The following is a 21,409-nucleotide window of genomic DNA, read 5'->3' as shown; positions in this document are numbered from 1 at the left end:
CCTCGATCGAGGTCGGGGTCGGGGGTGGGGATTGAGGTCCAATTGAATGGAAATTTATTAAATCTTTCAATCAACAATAATAGAAATTTACCATGTGGTTGATACTCAATATATCATTTTGATAATTTCTATCATTAAATTGAATATTGGGTTGACGAGGATAGTATTTTCAAAACTAGATCAAACCAGATGGTTAGACCAAAAAAATTGGGAATCGGACATCGTTTCACCTCAAAACCGCTTTTTGTCCAAAAACTATTTATTTGCTTAGTGAATTGTTGACCTGTTCAGTCAAACCATCAACATAGACATCAGTCTTTGTCCTTTTTTTGTTTTTCTAATTTTTTTGTCAAAGCAGGTCATCCGTTTGAACCGAACAATCGGACCGTTCGACCCTAGAACGGTTCTCTATCCGGTCAAATTTTAAAAATCTTGGACGGGGAGCGGGTGCCTTGCCTTGAGCTTGGCTTGGTGTGCAGCATGACCTGGCTAGACCTGTTCATGGGCCGGGCCAGGCCGGGCTCGGGCTGGGCTTTCACTCTGTATAACAGATTTTTCTAAGGCCCGGGCCCGAGCCCGGCCCTACCATCGAGCCTACAACTTGGGCCCGAAGCTCGAGCTCGGGCCCAAGCCCGAAATTTAGCCCATACTGTTATTACTGCTGAAGCGGCTGAATAGAGAGAGAGAGAAATTATAAAGAAAATAATAAAAATGTATATATATTAAATTATAAATATATATTTCAGTAAATATTATATTATTTATATATTTTATATAATATATAAAATACATATTATATATTTTATAAAATATATAATGTTGAGTCAGGTTGAGTCGGGCTTTTTTGAAAAATCCCGAGCCCGGCCTGAAACACAATCGGGCTTACTGTGTTAGGCCCGAGATCAGGCCCGCGAGCCTAATTACATGACCAAGCCCGACAGGGGTGCAGGCCGGGCCGTCGGGCTACTCGGCCCATGAACAGCTCTAGACCTGGCCCAAGGCCCAACCCATGGACCCATCCCACCCCACGGCACGGCACGGGCCCGTGCAAGCACGAGCCATGGGTCGTGCCAAACCGACCCCCCAAATTATCCTAGGGGAGGGAGGCATGGCCCAGGACGCCTCATGGGCCAGCATGGCACGACTCACACTTTGTGCGGGCCACATGCAAGTTATGTCGTGCCCCGACACAACCCAATTTACACTCAACTTGAACCCACCCAATACTGGGGACGAGGCAGGGAAATTTGAGGATTCTCCATCATTGATGAGGAGGGGGGTGCCTTGCCCCTAAATTCACCTGACATTGAGGAGTGGTTACCTTGCCTTGAACCCATGTGACACTGGGGACGGGGTGGGGATGGGGTAAAGTGTCTTGACTATGGGGCAGGGAAAGGGATGGGGTGCCTTGCCCTAAACCCACCCCGTTGTCATTCCCGTATAATTGTTAATTATTAATGGAATTAATAAAAGTTAGATTTTATAATTATTTTTATTTATTTAAAGTTAATCAAAATTTCATTTAAAAAGAATAAAAATTATTAAAATTACTACAAATTATTAATAAAACTAAATTTTATTAAAAAAATATTTGTTTATATTCAATTAACAATAATTATTTTTATAAATCAACATTTAATGAAAAATAAAATTATTAAATCTTTCAGATTTTCCTGTGCACCGCACAGGTCCCTACTACTACTACTACTACTAATAATAATAATAATAAGGGTTTGACTATAATGCTAAAAAGACATAATAAACGGGCCACACTATGCTTCATTGACTAACTATAATTATTACATATACTAGTAAAAGTTTACATGCTTGCATATAGTAATTTCAAATAATAATATTAATAATAAGGTTTTGACTATCATGCCAAAAGGACACAATATAAGCAAAATTTATAACCAATCAAAAGTGGTAGCCAAACACTAGGGGTTTGGTTGGTCAAAGGCTTTCGGAATAATGTCTTTTGGCATCATGGGTTATTATTATTATTATAATAATAATAATAATTCATGTTTTATATCTTTTGAAATTTTTGTTATTTAATTATGATGTCATGGATTGATCCATTTAACTTAAAAGGGTTGAATCACTAACCTATTTACCCACGGGGGCATAACTAGGGGAAAAGGGTGGTCATGCCTAAGGGTGTCAACAGACCGGTTTTGGATTGGATCCTATCCAGTCCAAAATCAAATTGGATTGACCAACAAGACATATTGGATTGAACCAATCTAGTCCAAAATATTTATTAGATTAGATTGAACTTGGTCTGTTCGTAACAAATATATATTGGATTGGGTTGGATTAAATCAATATCTAGTCCATTGATATAAGATAAGGATATATATGTCAATGGACCGGATTTGGGTTGAAACCAATCTAACTAAAATGAATTTGAACAGATTGAATGGTCCAAACATTGAATTGGACCGATCCAAATTGGTCCAAAGCATTCATTGGATTGGACTTAGACTTGGTCCATTTATAATGGACTGACATTGGACTGGACCGGATTGGACCAAATCCAAACCAATTGACATCCCTAACCATGCCGTCCTATGCCTTAAAAACCCCCATAATCCCCATATATATTCCACTTGTATTTGGCCCTCCATCCATGTTTATTAACCTTTCCCCCACCAATGTTTATTAGTTTTTGGCCCCTCTTATGAAAAAAAAATCCTAAATACTACTTAAATATACCATGTTAAAGTATTCTACCATTAAGATTAATGAAATTAATTAAAGGACAAAAATGTCTTATGACCCTTGGCACCATAGATGTTGTCATCTCTAGTTCACATTCCCACTCCCATTCTTAAAAGCCTCAAACAAGAAAATCTAAGATATTAGAGAGATCAAAAAAGTGCAATTTGTCCAGCCCTAAAAATGATTCAATCTACATTTTCTAGTACCCAACAAATTTAGAACTAAGCACTAAAAGGCAACAGATGAAGGGAGCTATGGACTTCTACGAGAGGAATCAATTTGGCAACTTAGATTGTATAGTTTAACAGATTATCCCAACAAAATAGTTAGTTTTTTTTTTTAACAAAAGGATATGCTTTTATAGGTATGAAATCTATATCTATACTATATATGAGAGTGTGAGTGTAGCGTGAAACTTTTTTTTAACTAAAATTATCCTCTATTTCTCTATTTGGGAAAGGGTATAAAAGTTATTTTATTATAGCTTTAATGTCTATTAAAATGGCCATATTTGTGTATTTAATCCATGTCTAATTGTAAAGGTTGGAAATGTAACTTCAATTATTACTTTCCACCTCATTTAATCCCCTCTCATTAAGTCTTATACTTAAGTTATTAAATCCCATTTTCTCTTATTAAATCCTATATTTTTAAGTTATTTTTCACTTATAAATGCTACTAATTAGATCTATGTCAATATTTTTAACAATATAAATTCATATATTTTAAAGCTGACTCAAAAACAAAACCATTCTTTATCTAAGTGGTGGCTAAGCAATTCAACCATCCGAATCAAATTGATCAACCTATGAAATTATAATTAGGTAATAATATTTTTAAAATAGAAATAAATATAGAAAATTACAAAAAATGTAGACAAAAAGTAGATACATATATGATATTTTTTTAATCAAATTAAAAAAAATAAGTGTAATAAACAATCATTATTTTTATTGATAATGAAAATGAAAACATAATTTAAAACTAACCAAAAATGAAATATAAAAATTAATAATAAATAGTTCAACTTTTGGGTTAAATGTGTTAACCTTTAATTTCATAAATAAATAATAAAATTTAATAAAATATAAAAATGAAAAAATACATAAATTTTGTAAAAAAGAAAAGCATTTAGGCACATGTATAATATCATATATTTATCATACTAAACAAAAAGTAGTTGTAACATATTAGAATTATTTTTACACACAAAATTGCAAAAAAAAATTATAGAAAAAAATTGAATGCATATATAATTGTATATTTTAACTACTATTAAAAATATAAATAAGATTGTGGAACGCTTTGACTTCTAGTTTTCGGGTCAGCAGTTCAACTATCCAATTTGAGTGGGTCAAACCAACAAGATGTAAAATATAATGTATCTTTTTTATTTTGACTACTAGATTATGATTAGGTTAAAGTCCACCACATGGTTTTGAAAACTGGACCAGACTGGAAAAACCATAAATCGATCGGGTAAGCGGTTTTACACCCTATAACTGCTTTTGGCCAAAAACCTTTGATTTGGTCGGCAACCCACTGACCTAAGTACTCAAATCGTCGACCTGTACAACAATATTGGTCTTTTTTTATTTTTTGTTTTTTGAATCATAATGGGCTGTCCATTTGAACCGAATGGTCAGATTGTTTGACTCATGAATTAGTCCCCAAAATGGTTCTCTGTTCAGTCCAGTTTTAAAAACCTTGGTCCATCGTATATATACATTATTATGAAAGGGGAGTGTGAAACTTTGAGAATGAGGTGGATGGTTAAAGCCGATAATGAGAAAGAAGAAGAAGAAGAAGACGAAAAAGAAGAAAGAACCACCACGAGTGGCTATCTCCATGTTCATCACCACTACCGCTACAACACCATTTACCCTCTTACATCTCTCTCATCTCTTTAAATATCTCTCAAATCATATACCATTTGCTTCATTTGTATCTTAGATTTCTAATATAAGATTGGTGTTTAATCTCTCATCTCTTGCATTGATTTTTCGATTTCTTCATTGGAGTTGTATTTTTTTTTGTTGTTACAACTTAAAAAGAAGGGCCCTAAAAAGAATCACATAAATGAGAAAACTCAAAATCAAAATGAAAAAACTAAAAACCCTAGCTAATTTTGGCCATTTGGAAAACCGAACAAAATTATGAGATGTGAAGGTTTATTTATTCAAATTTTTATTTTCTATTTTCTATTTTAAAATAAATAAAAGTTTTGGAATTAGTTTGAAAGCAACCTAAGAACCGTTAACAAAGTCAAACATTTTAATGGTTAAATTGCTTGAGTCAACGATTCTTTGACAATTTCAACGGTTTTTTGTAAAATAACGGTTCAGGGCCAAAACGAAACCAGTGACCTGACCAATTCCTAGGCCAAACTATCCAACCATCCGGTCTGCTTCAGTTTTTAAAACAGCGAGTAAAATACTCATTTTTTAATTTATTCCCTATTTAATTATGTAAGATTTAAATTATAAATTGAACTACTGCTTTTCACCTCATTCAATTCTCTCTATTTAAATGTTACATTTTTTTTGATAAATAGACAAAAGAAAAAAGATGCACCAAAAAGATAAAACACTACAAAAGAAGAGTCTAGCCAAGCATGTAGCTTTGTCAATAATACTTGAAAACTTTACAATCCAATCTCATTATCACATATTTGGATGAGGTATTTATGTAATCAGATTTGGACTTTGCAATCTGCTTCTGATTGATAATAAAAAACAAAATAATATATATATATATATATAATATAAACAAAAAAAATAAAAAGTACATAAAGTTTATAAAAAAATTGGATATATTATTACTCTAATTATCATCATATATAATTGTCACATGCACACTTACTAGTAAATATAAAAAATTTCAAATAATCAAATAAACCATGGAGGTCTTAGGTTTAGAGTGAAATCGATTGCTTTTGTTTCCTCCCATTTCACTTTTACCAAGTGGAAGTTGAGAAGACTCTACCATGTTTGATCCCCTCTACCCCAAGATAACCCAAAGTGAATCGTGATGCCTGCTTTGAAGTGTCCACCCATATGGCAGGTTTAGGTTTGTCCCTCGATATAGCGTTGGAACTTGTCCCTTAACTATTGGAGCCTCCATGAAAGTGTGATTAAGTTAAAATGGCAAAGTTAATAACTATGATGCCAAGGATTGTAGCTATGTGCAATTAGAGTATGACCATGGTGGAAATTGAATTTGACTCGGTAAAATGTATTCACAACATATCTGGTTCAAGGGAAGATTTTGGTGGGATGGGAAAGGATGGTACAAAAAATGGAAAATGGGTGGAAAATTTTCATGTTCCATAGTTTGGTTGAAAAGAGGGAAATAGTGCGAAAATCAAACCCAAGAACAATTATTAATTAATTAGGTAGGTAATTAGAAATATTTCTATTATTTTGTATTGTATTGTTAATTTATTATTAATATTTTATTAATTAATTTTATAATTAAGTATTCATTAAGAAATGAATGCATGTCTTAATTAATAATTTTAACATAAATGATTTTTAATTGATTAGTATTTTTATGAATTGTATATTTTAATTTTTTATTAATTAATTTTAAACCAATTATTTTGTTAATATGTTATCAAACAATTAATACTTTATTAATGGATCATGGGTCTAATATTAAGTCTTGAAAGGTGCTTTTTATGTTTAACAAATTCCCCCTTCCTCTCCCACTTGTTTCCCACCAAAATGGTGAGATTGCACATCTCGAAAATACCTGTAATTCTATTACCTTTTTCCTGTCATATCATCACATTTCACAAACCAAACATTGGAAATGAAATAATATTCGAAAACGTTTCTTTTTTTTTTTTTATTGTACAATACAGGGATCAAATAATATTGGAAAACATTTTACAAACCAAACATTTCATTTTTTTTACCCTTCTCATACCACAATCCAAACGGGGCCTTAGGCACCTGAGAGGCCTCAAACTACTTCAATCGGGCCGCTTAAACTTCCTAAGGAAATCAGCCCATTCCATGGCCCATACAGTTGCCTAAAATGTAGGAGCTTTTGTACCTCTCATTACTCTTGATCTGAATCCAAAACACCCTTGGATCTGTTCTCATTTGTATGAATCTACGTTCTCATCATTCTGAAATCAGCTAATTTGGCAGGAGGAGAAAGTAAAATTGGAGAATTGATTCCTCCCACCAAACACCACTAGACGTCTTTGTTTTGTCAAAATGGCACCTCTTCAAACCAATTTTCAAACGGAAAGATACAACAATTTCAAAGAATGGAAACCACCTAAAATCAATTTTCAAAGAGATAATAATAAATAAAAAAAGGGGAAAGAAAACAACCAAGAACGCCCATAGATTTTGGTTCTTGTTTCAGCTTTTTACCCCAAACTTCTGTTGTCGCAAAGACCACCAAACAGAGAAGTCGGATCATCCTTTACACGATGAGGATGCCAGCTCGACCCATACTTTTTTTTAATCATTTTAAAGAAAATAAGAGAAATGATAAAATCCAGTTACGACTCTGTGTAGAGAGGTAGAAGCTGTTCCAATGGGCTGATTGAGATTGAGCTAATAAAGCCAACAATGGTAGTTGGTGGCTTAACACTTAACAGTCGGACAAAACACAACGATCCGCACCGTCCCATTTTCCCATTGCCCCGGGTCTGGGTCGGATGACTTCTACAGTCCACTTATGATCTTGGACCCACATAACTTACCACGTGGCAGACATATAACATAGATCATAACTTGCCACTTGTTCCATCTATCTACCAAATAAAAACTCACATTTTGATGATAATTTATCTCGAATGTGGGACCTGATTGCTGGATCTCATAATCCCGATGTACGACACGTGGCAAGTTAGGGCCCTCGGACTAGGCCGCCTGCGAGTCCGAATGAGGTAGTTAACGCCCGGATTCTTGGATGTCAGAGTAATGATAGGACGTGATGAGTTTCACTCCACTACATCTGGTAATGGTTTCTTCAACAGTTAGTTAGAACCGTCTACACTTGATCAATTAACGAAAACAAAGTATTCCAATCTAACGGTATACTTTGAGTAGGTAAGCTTACCTCTATGCTTCTCGGTGTATCTTATTAGTCTGACAGCGACTCAATAGCTTCCGCTCCGATATAATTGTTGGTTACTTGTTTTCGTAGGAACTCTCAGAAGTCTCAAGAGTCGGGATAAGCTTGCATTTTCAGCTGCAACTCAATTAATAATTAATAGATCAGGCTTCTCAGTTGGATCAGCTTTTCTTCTGTTCTTGTTGTCTATATATACATAGAGAGAGATCCCGAAAGCTTTACTGGAGTTACGGTTATTGTGTTTTTGAGGCTGGTTTTTTTGGGGGATCGAAATGGCGGATGAGATTGACGGATTGGGGTTTGAGCAGCAGCACGGGAAGTCGAAGGTTAGGGTTGGGAGGGTCTGGAGGAAGGAAGATGGGCGTCATTTCTTCGTTGAGTGGAATGTCAACATAAGCCTCCTCTCCGATTGCATGCCTGCGTATGTTCGCGGAGACAATTCTGATATCGTCGCCACCGATACCATGAAGAACACAGTAATAATTCTCTCGTATCCTTTTTTATGTTTCTGTTAATGGATGCGTAATTCATTAAGTTTCTGAATCAGAATAGTAGAAAATTCAGAATTGCATGCAAGAGAACTCCCTTGAAGATGGAAAAACCTTCTATATCTGCAAGTATTAACTAGTTGCAGTAATAGTCTCTATGTATTTAAATGAGATTGTATTATGTTGATTGGTAAAATGAAGAGAAAATATTGTATAAGGCTTCTATGGTTCCATATTTAGAATGGATTTCACTGTCTTTAGCCCAATTAGTTGGTAATAAGGGGTGTTTGTATAGCATTCTAGAATTTGAGTTCTGTTTGCAGTCTAAGGTACATGCATATTTTCTAATTAGTTCCGTAGTCTAGTTCGATGTTGTATTCAAATCATCATCATCGTCGTTGTCGTCCATGCCTTATCCCAACTATATGAAATCGGCTATATGGCTTTGTTTCACCAATCCATTCTATTTAAAGCCATATCCACTGTTAAATTTTTAGTGCTTAAATAATTTCTTACTGTCCTTTTTGGTCTACCCTGAGCTCTTCTAGCCCCTTCAACGTGTAACAAAATCACTTCTTCTAATTGATGCAGTTGGTGGTCTTCTATGCACATGCCCAAACCATCTTAGTCTACTCTCTCTCATTTTATCACCTAGCTACTCCTAGGTTTATATGGGATAACTTCATTCCTGATCCTATCATTTCTAGTTTTTCCATTCATCCATCTTAGCATCCGCATTTCTGCCACATTTGTTTTCTGGACATGTTGTTTCTTGACTTCCCAACACTCTGCTCCATACAACATAGCTGGCCTTACAACTGTTTTATAGAATTTTCCTTTTAATCTAAGTGGTATTCGCCTATCACATAAAAGTCCAAATGCACCCCTCCATTTTGCCCATCATGCTCTATCATTCTCTAATTCTTTGAGCAACATCCTCCTCGATCTCTCCTTTGTTATGGATTATTGAACCAAGGTACCAAAAATGGTCACATTGAGTTATCTCTTGGTGTCCAATCCTAAGTGTATCTTGATTCACACTCATATTATTACTAAATTTACATATATAGTTTGTTTAGTCCTACTTATTTTAAAACCTCTTGTTTCTAAGGCATTTGCCCGTAAGCTTAATTTTGCATTTAATCCTTCATTAGTTTCATCAATTAAAACGGTATCATCCGCAAACAACATACACCATGGAATTTATCAAAACAAACAAACATGCACCATGAAACTTCCCCTTGAATATGTTTATTCAATTCATCTATGATTAGAGCAAATAGTTAAGGTTAAGTATTGATCCTTCATGAAGATCCATAGTAGGATCATGGGTTTATATTTTGTATTCAAATCTACAACCTTATTCTAGGATCATGAGTTGGTGGGTTTTGGCAGAATGATCAGAATCACAATGATTCAGATTTTGCAGCTTTAGAACATGGTTTAAATATATTTCAGGCACCTCCTAAGGCAGTTGATAATTTGAATTTAGCTTTCCTTCATTTCCTAAAGGGGGGCATTGTAAAATCTGGGGTTGAAAAGAGTGACAATTCAGACTCAAGTCTGAGAGCAGAAGAAAAGGAAAAACAAAGAAAAAAGAAAAGAAAATCCAAAGATGAGGTCCATATCCAGCCCACTCCTCACATCAAAGGGTAGTCCATGTCAGATTATGAAGGAAATTTCTGAACAAAAAACAGAGGCAAAACACTCAAACAGAGTTACAGACCTATAACCCAACATGAACTCCCAAGTCTCCGTGTTTTGCCATGGCCTATATTGGTTTATGGCCCTTTTTTCCTTAAAATACTTTTATCACTAACTGTAGGCTCATTGGAAAATAGTTTTCTGTTTAGGCCGGATTTGGTTGCAGTAAAATGAAGGAATTATTCGCAAAATGACATGTAATAGGAAAAAAAATCATATTCCTAATTTTCCTAGCATTTCACTTAACTTGGAAAATAAACCTGAATAATTAGGAGAAATATATGGGTTTTGCAGCATATGAATTGAGAGGACCAACAACTTACAGAAAATTGGAGGGAATGCCATTTTCCTACAAATATTACTCATGTTTTTGGAAAATGTCCATATTCCACAAGCATTTTATGTGAAACTAAACTCCGTAAATTAACATTTTTCAGGAATCATTCATTTTTCTTCATTTTACCTCCAACCAGAGGGAGCCTTTTGAAAGTAAGGGACCTCTTTTTTGTTCCTATTGGAAGTTGTCTTAATTAAATTGGATCAATATGCAGGTATATGTCAAAGCAAAGGAATGTATGGAAGTTCTTTCTGTGGAAGATTTTGCAATTGAACTTGGGCAGCACTTCACATCATTTTATCAGCAGGTATATACCATTCTGACTTCGCAGCTACTGAAAATCTGTCTATCAGTCTCTATACACACAAGCTGCTGTCAAGAAAGGGTGTTCCAGGGTTTAAAACTTTATTGGAATTTCTGGAATTCCAATATTTCTTTACAGCTTCAAGCTCTCTCTCTCTCTCCTCTTTATATATATATATATATAAAATTCTGGTACACAATAGAGAGAGATGACAAGAAATCATAGGCAATTAAAGAGATAAGATAAACATTAGAAGGAGAAAAGAAATAGAAAAAAGACAAAATAGATCATAGTGATAGAAACCCAGTTTGCAAATATTGGGTTTTCCTGGAAATTTGAACTGATTCTTGATTTTGCCCATATTTTGAAAAAAATTCCATTTTGAGAAAGGTTAAAAATGCATCTCAAAAACCAGATATCCTTGTGGTGTTCAAAATAGGCATACCCTGGGAACAGCTTTGTGTTTGCTTAGGAGAATTATGATTGGAACCCTTAAGGTTCCAGTTTCCCTAGTTGTTGCTTTTACTATCAATTATCTGTTCCTTGTTGTGAGCCCCTAATTTTGAGATTTTTTTTTGAACCAATGCAATGTGTTGACCTTGGAAATCTGAAACCAGCCATTTGGGGGGTAGATTTTGAAAATGAGTCACCAACTCAAATAATGTAAGACAATCAATTACATTTAGGCAATTTGGAGTCATAAGTTGACATGGGTTGGCCTACTTCAGTGTTTGGCATTAAGGGTCTGAGACTGGATCCCTTTCCTAGTTAATGTCCAGTCCTGGTGTAATACCATATTCTTTTTATTCTTTCATGTTCTATTTATCTGAAATAAGGTCCTGACTTTCTAGTTTTGAAACTCCGGTTCACTGATAAGAGCTCCTCTTCCATTCCTTGAATAAGAGTAAGGTGATGTTTGGAAGTTTGAAATATTACTACTTATGTGTTAAACTAATTAGATAAACATTCTTTTACATTTGAGTACACCTCTTATTAGACCACTAGATCTGAAGCTTTGCTCTAATTAATATGACTGAATCAACATTTATCACTTATTAATTATGTGTGTATGTGCAAACCCCCCCTCCCCCCAAAATCAACAACTCCAACATGATAATCTAATCAGACTCCAGGCACATTGTTCTGAGATAAAAATAAGGACTTATCGCAATAAGAACTAATCAGACTTCCAAACACTAAGATTCTAAGGAAATCCTTTTTCTTCTCTTTTTTTTGTTTCCTTATTTATAGTATTTCTCCATCTTACTGAGAACCATGGTATGGTGGAGTAAAAGTGGCATGTATATTTCGTGGATGGATGATCAATTTTTATTTCTTCTTTTCTAGATTTAGAACTCTTAATGAAGTATTCAAGTTATTAATGGCTCTTATTGAAGTTGTTCACTGTATTGGGGACCTTGAGGTTCCACAGAAGCAGTAAAATGTAGATGAGTATTCCATGTTATAGTTGTTTGAGGAGCCACCTGTTCTTAACTGGAGCAAGTTGGAGGGAACCAATTTCATGCCAGAAGTCATGCCCAAAGAATCCAAGGAGGATGAGGACAAGGATCATTTGGGCCTCATTCAAATGAAACACCCTTACGTCTTTGCTACAATGTTTTCTATACATCCTCATCAATTCATGATTTCTGAATTCTGCCACCCTACTTTACTTCTTGTTTGGATATGCATGATTTAAGGAACCAGATGTAGAAGGCATGTTTAGAGGTTGAAAATTTATTATGGAGTCCTGAGAGTGCCCCCTTCTGTCCTGTCATAGCTGTTTTCAATTTGATATACCCTGACAAATTTCAATATGAATGATGATTGGAAGAACAACCAATACTATTTTTAGCCTCTATGGTGATATTTAATATTTATTTAAATTTAAAAGATACATGTTATCAGTATTTATTTGATGTTGATGCAAACTGTCTCATAGATTTTCTGTTTAAATTTTAGCATTACAAGGAAAACTTGTAAAGGTTGGTTGAAATAGGAGATAGTGCTTATCTTGTTGTCCTATTTGTTGGACTAAATGGTCTTTTATATTTCTGGTTTTCAGCTTGTAATCTTACATATTTAAGGAAGGTTAATCCTTGTTTTGGTATGCAGGTAACAACTGCTATAATCAAAATAGTTGAAAAGCCATGGGAACGCGTATATATTGATGGTCAACCACATGAACATGGTTTGTAAATTCATTTTTTTTCCTAGGAAACAATAAGAAGAGCACAGTTTTTTTTTTTTTTTTTTTACTTTGATTCTCAAATATAATGTACCCTCCTGTAAGCCTATCATTTTTTGGGTTCTTTATCCAGAAGAGAAGAAGGAAGAAAGGAAGAGAGAAGAAAGAAAGAGATTTGGAGTCACAAAAAAGATGCTGGCAGTGCCAGCTTTTTATTATTTATACTAGGGTGACACAACTTAAAATAAAAGGTGCTGAACGTACCAAAGTACCCCTGCGGTACTAAACTTACAGAATAATAACCTTTCAACATTAAGCAATGCCATACCAGGGATCTTAGGCATGGTGACCATACTGCATGATAATTCAAGTTGGTCACATATTAAGCATCAATACAAAGCTCATTTGAGCATCACCTTTGTTGTGATATCCCACTTACCAAGAATGAGTATCCATGTGTATATTGGATGCTCCAAGGTTCTTTGAGCCTTTGTCAAATCCATTCCAGGCCACTCAATGATCATCCTAAGGGTTAAAGTCTTCACTAGATGCATTTCATGGACTAGTCAAATAATTCAACCTTGAAAATATATGATGTGGGGTCTTCGATGGCTTTGAACTTGTGATGTTGAAATTTAAGGGCAGCCACTTGTCTCATTGATTACATGGTTTGCCATCTTTCAGTATGCACTTTATTATGATCGTGCCTTGAGGGCAATGCAATTCTTAGCTGAAAACAATTGATTTTTTAGGTTGCCAATAAAGAAAAACAAATCATGAATCATAATATGCAATTATAAAATATATATTTATAGAGTAGTTAATTTTAGATAGTTTGCTTGGTACTACTCTTTAGATATTTCTTTGCTAACCACAGTCTTATCTAGTTATATTGAGAAACTATCTCTTTCCCAGAATATGTAAGCACTTATTTCCTGGATTATAGGGTTTAAACTTGGATCTGAAAGACATACAACTGAAGTTACAGTAAAGAAGTCTGGTGCTTTACGAGTGACTTCCGGAATTGAAGGATTGGCGGTACTAAAAACAACCAAGGTAGGTTCCTCCTCCATTAAGTGGGTTCCTCTTTCAATGGAGGCAATTCATATTGTTTCAAGTATATAAGATATTTATATCAAGCTCTTGTTGCTAAAATTTCTAACATTGTATTGGATAAAGCAGTGATTATACATTTATACTATACCTTTCTCTTGCATGATATACTCCAATTGCATATAAAAATATGCTTACCAAAAAAAGAAAGAAATTGCATATAGAAAGACTGTAGGTTTTCAGTTGGTGCTTGATTCTATGTATTAAAATAAATGCATCCAGATAATTTGAAATGTAGAAATGAGATAAACTTCTATTGTACTTTGTTTGAGACCTTAATGAAGAGTTGTTACAACCCTGAAGGGTCATTACTCAATCACATGTTACAGGCATGCAATATCAATAGAAATATGGGAGTCATTGACATAAGAATAGGTTTTGGGGTTATTGAACATAAAACCAGTATTTTGTTGTATTTCTTTTCATGATGGGGCAATCCTAAATTCATTTTACAAATTAAAATCGCATGTAATTGTAATAAAAGATTTCATGAAAAGTATAAGTCTAGTCATTTTTCCCTCCTTTTTGGGCTTTAAAGCTATCATTTGATATCTTCAATGACTTGCTATCATTTGATATGGAAACCTATGGTTTGAAATGAATGGACATTAGGATAAGGTGTTAAGCATAATTATTCAACATTTGCTTTTTAGAAGCAAAGGGTTTTATAGGTGTTCCTACTTAATGGAACGATGATGAAGCCAGGAATCTTCAATTGCGACAGATTAACTGCATTAGTTGTGGTCCAAAAGATATCTGCATCTAAACCTCTTCATTCTTCAACCCTTTACATATGTGATTGTTGAAATAGTATCTTCTTCCCCCCTTTTCTATTTGTGAAAGGAGATAGAATTTCCTGGCTGTTTTCAGAGGAAAATGTAACATACAGGATAGGGTTTATATTAGGGAATGGCACTGCATACCTGGACAAATCCAGTTTCCATATTCTGACACATGGTCTAGATTGGTCAGACACCACCTCTCTGTGGCTATTAAGTTTTTGGACTGTTCTTTAGAAAATTCCTGGAGGGCCCATCTAGGAGATCTTGTCCCTGTTGTAATACAAGTGTTTGTCATTTTCTTTTATTTCTTGTATTTTTCACATAATATTTTCCAAATTGCTCGTTTTACAAGTTCAAATATTGTATGATATTTGTTGCCCTCCATACATTGAAGCAAGAACCTTAGTCCATGTCAGCTTACATTCTGCTTTGTTTAGTTTTATCTAATCTTTTTCACTGGTTTCTCATGTCATTGTTTCTTTTATTTAACAGTCAGGTTTTGAAGGATTTGTTAGGGACAAATACACAACTCTTCCAGAATCAAATGAGAGAATGCTGGCAACAGAAGTCAGTGCTTTGTGGAGGTATGGATTAACTATTTCATGAGAAGCTTAAGGGGTTAAAAATGTTTTGGATAGACAAAAAATAAATTGAATGTTTGTATAATTGTACTGTTTATCAGTTTTTGATAAAAAAGGTTCATTGTCTACGAAAATGTCAGTATTTGTTCTCACAGTGCTGTTTATTTCACCTGATTGACTAGCCTGAGATACACGTGCCACATAATTTTTTTCCCTGGAAACCAAGCAGATCTCTAACCCTTGGAGATGGTGGTTCACCCTTAGTGGTTCAACCATTTGATATGTGTCTCATCTTGTCATGTCATCACGTCATCAATTTGGAAGATGAAAAACAGGTGAAATGGAAAGAATCTGACAACAATTAATCATCTAATCCACCATATATCCATTTATTTCATAAAAATAGAGAAAAAACTTTAACAAAAAAAGATATAACTTTGTTATTTGTCTCCCCTCTGTTAGGTAGTTGACTTTCCAAATTATTTGTTGATAGAGTTTTTCTTTTCTTTTCTTTCTGATTGGGTTCATAGTATCTGAATCCCACCTTTTCTCCTTTCCCTTCTTATACAAATAAAGACATTTTCTTAATTGGTAAACAAGGTCAATAACATTTGTTAGTATAGTTAATAAGTTAATAAGTAAGTACAAAGGGAGCAAGATAAAAGAAGATACAAACAGAAGAAATAACAAAGAAACACCCTAAGGCTGTCATGCTACAGCTTCCCTCTACATCCATATAGAGAGCAAATCTCCCTAATGAAGTGGTTCAATATTCCAATGCAACTACCTCCTATCCACCCTTTTTCTAGTCAAAGATCACTAGAACATGAGAATATCTCCTAATCCAACTGAACAATGCGTTCCCTCTGACTGCTAAAAATATAGCTTCTTTAATATAGTATATCATTGGATCCTTAGTTCATCTCTTCCATCCCTAAACCAACTCACTACTCTCCAAGAATCACATCTCCAATCTCAGATACCCAAGGGCAGCATCAATAAAGAGACCTGATATAGGACAGGTTGGGGGGTCCTACAACACTCAGATCTGGTGGTGGGCTTCAGAATGCCAAAGTTGGGTCACTAATGGTAATAATAAGATGGAGAAGCAAGTAAACAGCTTGATTTCCTTCAAAAAATGACTAAGGGATTAGAAATAAAGAGCAAAACTCTTGCCGTGAGAGTAAACATCAAAGAGATGTCACCAAGGAGAAAAAATAAGTTGGAGAAAAAAGAAAAGTATCTAGCTCCAAGCAGAATTTACTAAACCAAATTTTTAATCTTTAAATAAATCTTTTAATTTGCAATTGCAATGACTCTATTTATGGAAGGCTTGGGTCTCCCTTTACAACTTCCAAACTCGGCTAGGAAACTGACTCAAAACAGTTTCTGATTACTTCAAAATTAAGTCAAACCTATAGGTAGGGGCACTTCAATAAGGAAATTTTTAAGTCATAAAACTTTACTAATCCTACTACAAGTAAAGAAACCAAAAACAACTTTAGGAAAGACAAAAAAATAGAAATACTCAAATCTCATCAGATTGACACCCTATCAGTAAAATAGCCATAGCTCACTCAAAACATGTTGGATTTACACGATCTTGGTCTTTTTGGATATATAAATCAATAACCTTTATAATAAACACATTAACACCAAAATCATGAAAAGTGAACAATTTTTCACCCTCAAAAATAAGATAAAAGAAAAGTGGCATGATTTCATCTTTAACTCTTAAAAATTCTAAAAGCTGTCTAAAAAATACACTTAAATTACATGACTCACTAAGGTGACCTACCCTATTATTAAGACACTAACAAATTAAAAAATAACTCCTGAATACTCAAACTAACAAAACTCAAATAACCCCAAACCTCTGAAATTGCCGTTAGTGCAACAATTTGAAGAAACTTCCTATCCTATCAGGCCTTTTTATTGAAAGTATAAGGTAAAGTATTTCATTTAAAAAAAAGGGCTAAAATACAATTAAGTCTCTATGCAATGAGAAGCTGTACAGAGATAAACCATCAACCCAATACACCCATCCCTCAAAATAACTAAAAACTCCTTACAAAAAGGAAGTCTGAATCAAAAAAGGAAGAAATATGTCTATTTCTAAATAAAGGATGTATTGCCAACCAAGAGCAAACCATCCCCATAATCCTGTTCAGAACTTCTTCCTTTGAAGAGTGCTTTCTTTCGAAAATAAACCTCTAATATCTCACCTCATGATTCCTAAAAACTCATACACTTGAAACCCAGATTCCATCAAACTTGAGCTTGATGGAGGCATAATAAGGGGGAGTCCAATCCTGTACAAGATTGTCTTTCAAAGTAAAAGAAAATGCAAGAGCCAACCAGCCTCTACAATATCATTGTTAATAAAATTCTAAAACTTCTCTCTAATATGAACCCAATGAACCACTCTGATGGTGATAAGATCAATGAAAATACTTTGATCTTTCTTCTTATCAAAGAAGACCTTAGGGTTCCCAAATCATCCATAAGAATGCTGCCCTTAGATTTACACAAAGAAAGGGAAAAAAGAACTCCTAGCAGAACTGTGCAAATCCAATGAACAAAGCCCAAGGATATCCTAAAATTAACAAAAAATGCATATAAATTATGAGTGAAATCCTCACTTTCCAACCACAGAAGAAGGCAATAAGGGTTCTAAGACGAACTTGAAGCAAATAAAAAAACTTGCTTATACAGGGAGCTGCTCACAGAGTCATTGGTGTTAAAGTCACAAGACAAATCATCCCAAATTTTATTTAGTCATAGCATAAATCTCTATCCAAAATGAAGACAAGCTTTGACAATTTATAATGGCAACAAAAGAGGGAAATAAGAAAGGTTTGGCAGGTCTTTGAACATGTATGGCTGATTGCAATCAAATGCAAGCTGACAGCCACTGGCAGCAGTACAAACAAGAAAAAAGAAGGGTGGATGGACGACTGTCTGTTCTGAACCAATTTAGAATATTGACAATGGGGCATGCTGGGTCTTGTTTCACACTATTTTACTTCTCTCAAGGAATAACATTCTCATTTGTAGCTCATTACTTGCAGTTACCCTTTTGAATCTCTCTCTAGTGTTCCAACAAAGCCTCTGTACTTCACTGAGAGGTACCTGGATGTGAAGAAAGTATTGCTCAGCATATTCTTTGGTCCTGCAAAAGAGGGAGTATACAGCCCATCCGTTCAAAGAACCCTTTATGACATGGCTAGGACTGTTCTCAACAGGTCTCTTCCCCACCCCACCCCACCCCCCATGCACACACACATAAGCATGAATAAATGTATACACGGTTTCATGTAAGATTCTTTAGGGTTTGAATGTTATGGTCATTTTTGATTGATTCTTGATTATCTTGCTTTCAGGTTTCCAGATATATCATCTATCAAACTAAGAATGCCAAATCTTCATTTCTTACCAGTTAATATATCAAGCAAGGATAATCCAAGCATTGTTAAGGTACAACTTTATCTGTTTGAGATCTGATTTGTAAAACTAACAGAAACCTAAAATGAACTAAATGATTTAATCAAATGATCTATTAATAAGCAAATGTATATGTATTTGGATCCTCTAGACTGTTGACCAGAGTAACATACTCTGGCTCATCCTTGTAAAGCAGACACTTGCACTTGATAGGCATTCTTTTGTAATTTCACAACAGTAATCCGCAATTTGTGCATTTAGATATACCTCCACTTGACAAGGGTAGACCGAAGTATGTTACCCTAGTCAATGGTCCCAGGGATCCATTCTCAATGTAAATGGCACCACGTTGATTTCATGATGGACACAAGTAGGTAGAGAAAATAAAAATCTTGGAAGATCTGATGGGAATTTACCAATTTTCTATCATTATTTTTCCCAGATGCTTCAAATTGGATAACTTTATTGTTTCCAGTACTTCAGTTTAAAGTGTCAATGCTGGATCATCATGTATTCATTCCATTGGGCAAAATGCACAGACAACACAATAGTAAGGACAAAAATATGAATCAAGGATCTGGCTAGAAATATAGTAACAGAAATGGGTATTAATTAATAAAGATGAGTGTCATAAAATATACCTAATCATGGGGAGAATTTTGGGTATATAAGTTAGAAAACCATGCTTAGGAAATATTGAAGGGTGCAACTATTCCAATCTAAGAAATCCAGATTTGGGGAAATTTAGGAAGGGGAGAAAAAAATTCCTCTATGTTGGATTTTCCTTAGATTACTATTGGTACTGATAATTTTTGTTTTTGTTGCAGTTTGATGATGATGTTTATAGACCAACAGATGAACCGCATGGAACAATTGAAGCAAGTTTGAGCCGCTCCTGGTCCAGGATGTAGAAGCTAGTATGAGTAGTATCATTGGCTTGTGCTATAACAAGCCTGATACCTGCTCATATCTGTGTATTTACTTCAGTTACAAAACCCACCACCCCTTCTCTTCAGTAAATTCTGTTTCCAGCTTATCAGCTAGGACTTCATTTATTCTTACACTGCAAACCTGACTTTGTATAAAGACTCAAGAAGATGAGGGTACTTAATAAAGGTGGAGCTTTTATGTGAATGTGGGAGGATTATGCTTCTGTTCTGATTAAATTTCTCTTAATTTACTTAATGTGATTAAAAATCAAGTAACCCATCAGATAGCAATTAGCCGGTCAACTAACACTAAGGATTTGCATTTCAGTGAGCTCTTTTCACTATCACAGCCTGCATATCTCTTGCATGACCATATTGATTGGGATTGGGGACTTAAAAGATTTTCTTTCTAGGGACCTTTGGGAGTTTGGTGGCAACAAAATTATTCTTGGTTTGGGCTCTTTGCTGCATCTTTTGTTGAACAGGTGGTAAGATCAGATAAGATTAGGCACCAACAATAATGAGAGTAGAGATATAACCCCAAATATTGCTTTTAAGAGTGGTTTTTCATTGCTGAATGGAAGGTGGTATAGTATCACCATTCTGCCAAAGGAAGCCATTGAGCCCATGTTTGTGGATGGTTGCTGGCAAAACATTGTAAATAGTTCTCCAAGGTTGAATGTTGACTATTGAGGACTTTCATTTGCCCATTTGTCTGGGGTGATGGGCCAAATTCATCTTGAGTATGGTACCCTGTAATTTAAAACAGTTTCTTCTAGAAATTACTTAGGAATACTGAATCTCGATCACAAACATTGCTGGCCGCCATGAAATTTGAAAAGTCCCTCCAACAAATGCTTGAGCTGGGATGAAAAAGTGGTAGGAACTAGAAACTGACTATTTTGACAACTCTACTACAAGCTTGGACCTCCTACCCACTAACTCTTCCCGCATCCCTACCCACAAGACATTATCGCTGTGTATTGGGAACAAGGGAGATACTCCCAATACATGTTCGTGGGCAAAGAAGTGTGTTTAGGAAACTGGACCAGACCAATTGGTCGGACCGGTTGAACTATGACCTGGTATTCTATCTGGTTTGGTCATACCCTATAAACTAGAACAGGTAAAAAAACTACCCAAAATCGGTTAACTGGGTGATTAAACAAAAAATACTAGTGAACCGGTCCCGGTTTCCTAAAATGCCTAGGTCTCAAATGTGTGGATTTTCAAAATGCAAATGGCAAGATTAAAATCCATTACTTTTTTCCCATGTGTAGTCTTGTTACCTTTAATCCACTTCATTATTTGTGTTTATTTATGAATTTTTAATGTATATATTGCATTAAGAACATGTATTTCAAAGAAAATGCAAGTTAGGGAGATTTGAACCTTGGTTAATTACTTTAAGAAGTAATTGAACTAACCATCTATCAACTACATGCAAATATAATATTACCTATATAATATATTATTTATAGTATTTAAATATCTTGTGGTATATGTATGTATATGCCATGTAATCACGGTTCACCCTCTGATTTTCCATACTTGAACCTCTAACCCGTTAATCTCTCCCCTTTTAGGTTTTATGTCCGGTCCGGTTCTCTTACATTTTGTGGGTAGGAGATCAAGAGTGAGTCTATTACCACCATGATCATTGACTTGGAGAAAAGCACTCCATTTGTGTAATTTATACTTTATAGATATGGATCCAA

The 21,409-nt window shown here is 34.7% G+C and overlaps 1 protein-coding gene across 1 annotated transcript; it reads left to right on the top strand.

Moving 5' to 3' along the window:
- The first annotated feature begins 7,893 nt into the window (after positions 1-7,893).
- Positions 7,894-19,896, top strand: LOC104590108 (uricase-2 isozyme 2-like). The gene is made up of 8 exons (XM_010248649.3): positions 7,894-8,297; positions 10,565-10,657; positions 12,770-12,845; positions 13,789-13,898; positions 15,230-15,321; positions 18,390-18,563; positions 18,702-18,795; positions 19,590-19,896. The coding sequence occupies exons 1-8, from the start codon at positions 8,094-8,096 to the stop codon at positions 19,671-19,673; spliced, it is 927 nt and encodes a 308-aa protein (XP_010246951.2). The 5' UTR covers positions 7,894-8,093; the 3' UTR covers positions 19,674-19,896.
- Positions 19,897-21,409: the final 1,513 nt, after the last annotated feature.

The sequence above is a fragment of the Nelumbo nucifera genome, chromosome 6, assembly GCF_055504915.1.
Source record: "Nelumbo nucifera cultivar China Antique chromosome 6, China Antique-T2T, whole genome shotgun sequence".
Lineage (NCBI taxonomy): Eukaryota > Viridiplantae > Streptophyta > Magnoliopsida > Proteales > Nelumbonaceae > Nelumbo > Nelumbo nucifera.
This window is presented reverse-complemented; position numbering and strand designations above follow the sequence as displayed.